At 37.9% G+C, this 4656-nt stretch overlaps 1 protein-coding gene across 1 annotated transcript in view; it reads right to left on the minus strand.

Moving 5' to 3' along the window:
* Positions 1–4202: 4202 nt before the first annotated feature.
* The window catches only part of DYNAP (dynactin associated protein), a 14431-nt gene continuing 13977 nt past the window's right edge, over positions 4203–4656 (minus strand). Inside the window, exon 4 of the mRNA XM_027769940.1 lies at positions 4203–4603. Coding sequence (XP_027625741.1) covers positions 4203–4603 — 401 coding nt within the window. The remainder of the gene's footprint in view (positions 4604–4656) is intronic.

Here is a 4656-nt window from a genome sequence, read left to right on the forward strand (position 1 = left end):
TTCCTTCTCCCTTTCAATCTCATTCACCTAAAGAATAGCAGGTGCGATGTACCTTCCAAATCTTACATAAATACATGTGTGTAAGTTACTATGTGGATTTTTCTGTTTTGTTTTTGTTTTTGCCATAAAGTTTGTATGCTCACTGAAGAGAGACAGAGGGCACCCCCCACTGGGGAAGGGGGATGGATGGCCATGTCACAATCCCTTTTCATTCTCCCTTTGGGTCCTAGGCATGTACACATTTCTGCCCAGTGTGATTTTGAAGGCCCCAGGTCCAGGGCTCAAACCCCGGTCGACCATGTGGGAGTCCAGTGCCTTAGCCACTATGCCACCTGCCGGCCCCTGTTACAGTGATTTTTTAAAATGGGTTAATTCTATATACAGAGCAATTCCTTTCAACATGCAATTCCTTTCTACTCATGCATCACATTACATAGCATGGATATACTCTCACGCATTCAGCCATTCCTCTGTTAACACTGACGCTGCTTTTTCTTTTGTCCCTATACAGACAATGCTACTTAAATATCATTTTATACCATGCTTTTCTTTGTGTATGCTAGGTTCCCCAAGAGCATGTGAGTTTTAAGTTCCCACAGGTAGAGCCAGGTGACTTTCTCAGTGTCATCAACATTGTACAAAGATACCAGTCCTTTGTACCCTTGTTAGAACTGAAGGCTGGGAACCAACAGTTAGCGTAATGGCTATGTCGCTGGACGCCCACGTGGTCGACTGCGGTTCGCGTCCTGGACCTGGTGGCTTAGAACTCACGCCAGGTGCATGTGCGTGCGTGCCCAAGATCCCGAGAGGAGAATGGAGGAGAAGGGATTGCGGCGTGACCATCCCCCCTCAGGGGTGATTTCTCGCTTTCTGTCTCTATGTCTCTCTCTGTCTGTCTGGCGAGTGCACGTACCCTATAGCAAAAAACTCTTAAAAAAAAAAAAAAGAACTGAAGGCTATCAGTCTTCAATTTCTGTGAATCCAACTCATAAAAATATAGCCTATCTCATTTGTTGTTTAAGTTTATAGTAATGATGGCAAGTTGAACAAAATTTTTGCTTAGTGTCTGCTTTTCAAAAAAATAAAAATATAAAACATATATACATAAACAACCTCTCTGCCAGCTATTTCGCAGATTCTCCCTGCCCAGTTGGGATTCTGGTACTCATAAATAGGCTGTAGAATTGTTTACAGAGTGAGAAATAACTCCTTTATTATGAGCCTGCCTAGGAAAAAAAAAAAAAAAACTACGAGAACTGTATAAAATGGCTTCCATCAACATACTATTGTGTTACTGTTAATGTATTAAATTCTTCAAAAAGGAATAGGAAGACCATTTGTTTTGACAAAAGTCCAAACTCCTTGGTATAGTTATTAGAAACTCTACTGACAACAGCCAAAACACTTTCCAAGATATATTAATCCTCCCACAATCTCCTAGGTTCACCTTTCATTAGCTTCCAAACTTTCTTGGGAATAGATGTCTATTACCTGCTATTGACAACAAAGAAAGCAAACTTCCAGTTCATCTAGCTTCCAGCCTATCTTGTACAAGGACTCAACTTTTTTTTCTTTTTTAATTGAACATTTTTAAGAAACCAGAGAAATTATCTACCTCCATTTTCTCATTTAACAAATTTGCAGAGTTGTGACAAAGTAGACTCACTGACACCTAAGGCCACCTTTCATGATTCTTATCCTTTCCGTTTTGTTTTAAATGTCCACTGTCATAAGCTGTCATAAGTTACCATAACTTTGAGAAGTTATAGGTAAGTGCAAGCTGAAAGGGAAAAAAGGTAATTACCAAAATGAGTTAAGATGTTACTCATGAAAAATGAAGTAGTAATGTAATATAAAGAAGATTATGATGATGATAATAAAAAAATAAAATTAAATTAAAAAAAATGAAGTAGTAAAATGGAGAAACGAGATTCTTATCCTAATTGGAACTTGACTGGCTTGGAAAGTTCAACCTGTGTGTATGAAATTGTCCTAGGTGAGTTATATTAGTGTTTACTTATTTATTTCAAAAATCCAACATTTTCTTTGAACTAGAAATTTCTGCTTAAGGCCTGCATTTTCCTCTAAGCTGGGACTGGTAAGGTGAGACTAGTGAACTGATAATACATCTATAATCCTGTCATTATTACTTGATTACCTTCTGTCATGTTAAAATAGAGATCTTTATTTGTTCACCTTCTATAGTTTATTTTTTTAATAGCTGAACAAATAAAGACCTCAGTTTTAACATGACAACTGGCATTTTGCATTTATTTTGTTTAGCACTTCATTGCATAATAATACCTTTCACCAGAGTTGACTTAGTTGACACTTCATTCTAAAGATAATCATTTAAAGACTACATTTAAGCAAGAGATTCCAGTAATATATGCTTTGATAGGGGCGCTTAGTCTTTATGGGCACTCAAAGGGTAACAAACTACCTAACCTCATTGGTGAAATAGGGAAGGCATTCTATAGGATTCAGCTGCAGAGCGGAGTTTTAAAAGGAAAGAAGTGAAACAAATACACTACAGAATACTACTCAACCATAAAAAACAATTAGATACTGTCATTTGCTAGAAAGTGGACAAATATGGACGATTTACTGCTAAGGAAAGCAAAGCCGACAACAAAAGAGAGGCATTGTACTTCTCCACTCAATATATACCAAATGTCAGCACTCTACGGCAGAAAAGGAAAGAATGGGAGGTATAAAAGCATGGAGACCAATGATGACAGTGGAAACAATGGGGGAGGAGGGTGGGAAATGGGTGAAGGTGAGAGAAGGAATCAAGGGTAAGAAGAAAGAAGCAAAACATTCAAGGAACCCAGAATGAAAAGAAATTTGTTGATTATAATGTTTATAGTAATGTCTTTAACAGGACCAAAATTCATAATAGAAAAATTCATTTGTTATGCAATAGTGATATATAGTGATTAAATGTATAAAATAATCCTTCTTTTCCATAGTTAAAGAGGACACTTGGTTTTTATAAACAAACTATGACCTCTTTTGGTTTTTTTCCTGCTCAGTTACAGCCAATCACAACAGCTAGGCTTCAGTCAATCACAGACATCCCACCTTTAAAACTGTGTTAATATAGAAAAACTTCCAAATGTAACCAATGATTTCTCTACCTCACTCCCTCACTTACAGTTTTTAGTACTACTCTTTCCCTTTTATTGCACACATCACTTTCCCATTCAGCTGACTGAAATACTGAGTCGACCACGAGGCTAGCCAGAGTTGTCCAAAAATCTGGAGACAACTGCTCGATTTAAATCATGTTAAAATTTGCTCTGTTAAAACTCTACTCTATAAATGGCCTGGTTTATTTTTTTAACTCCATTTATCTCTCTTTTTTGGGATTCTGGGCATGTATACACACACATATGCCTAGTGTGTTTTTCAAGTCACTGGGCCCAGGACTCAAACCACACTGTTGGCCATGTGAGATCCAGCCACCTTAACCACCCTGGCACCAGCTGGCCCCAGCTGGCTTCATATAAAAATCTCTTAAAGACTTTTTATGTAAACAAATTGGTTCCGTTTTCCATATGAAATTACATTATTTTGAACTACAGAACAGTGATCAGATTTTTATAGCTTAAATGTTTGGTTCTTTATAAAACAAAACAGTTCCAATAGTTAGAAATCCTAAGTGTTTATTCAGTAAAAATAGAGATAATTATTCCATTAGACATGGTCCAAATTACTGTTCTTCAAATGGCATCTTCGTAGTTGCTGTATTTATTATGTATTATAATAATGACAATGAAGACAGCTATTGTAGAATAGAAAGTTAAAATTTCAATTTGGGGAAGGAGCCAAAGGCAGGAGGGAATAGTTACAAGTTAGTTTGTAATAGTGATAATGTCTATTTATCTTGATATAGAAGTCATTTTGATGATTTATGGTAGCTCTATTAAGGTAAAAGTGGTAATGATATTTGTGATTCTGGGTTTGGATATAGTTGAACATTATGTATTTTTGAAGGAGAGTGATTGGCGTTGTTATTGCAGGGTAAGTAGAAATTACAGTAGTTGTAGATTAAATAGAAGACATAGTGGTTGTAGATTCAAGTAAAGGGAACATAGTTTTGGGTTTGGTTAATGAGAAGATGAAACTGGTGATCGTTTTGGCTATCAGTTAAATTTAAAATGCAGTAGGATTTAATGTTACTAAAGTGAAAGTGTGGTTTAACTTGAACTGGTGGCAGCTGTGGTTTCACTTGAAGTGGTGGTAGCTATAGTGGTTGTAGATTCTGTTGGAGTGGTGATAGCCGTGGTGGTTGTAGATTCTGCTAAAGTGGTGGCAGCTGTGGTTTCACTTGAAGTGGTGGTGGTAGCTGTGGGGGTTGTAGATTCTGTTGGAGTGGTGGCAGCTGTGGTTTCACTTGAAGTGGTGGTGGTAGCTGTGGTGGTTGTAGATTCTGTTGGAGTGGTGGTAGCTGTGGTGGTTGTAGATTCTGTTGAAGCAGTGGCAGCTGTGGTTTCACTTGAAGTGGTGGTGGTAGCTGTGGTGGTTGTAGATTCTGTTGAAGCAGTGGCAGCTGTGGTTTCACTTGAAGAGGTGGTGGTAGCTGTGGTTGTTGTAGATTCTGTTGGAGTGGTGGGAGCTGGGGGGGGTGTTGGTTTTTTTGGGGGGGGTGTG

This window comes from Tupaia chinensis, unplaced genomic scaffold (genome assembly GCF_000334495.1).
Source record: "Tupaia chinensis unplaced genomic scaffold, TupChi_1.0 Scaffold000098_2, whole genome shotgun sequence".
Taxonomy (NCBI): Eukaryota; Metazoa; Chordata; class Mammalia; order Scandentia; family Tupaiidae; genus Tupaia; species Tupaia belangeri.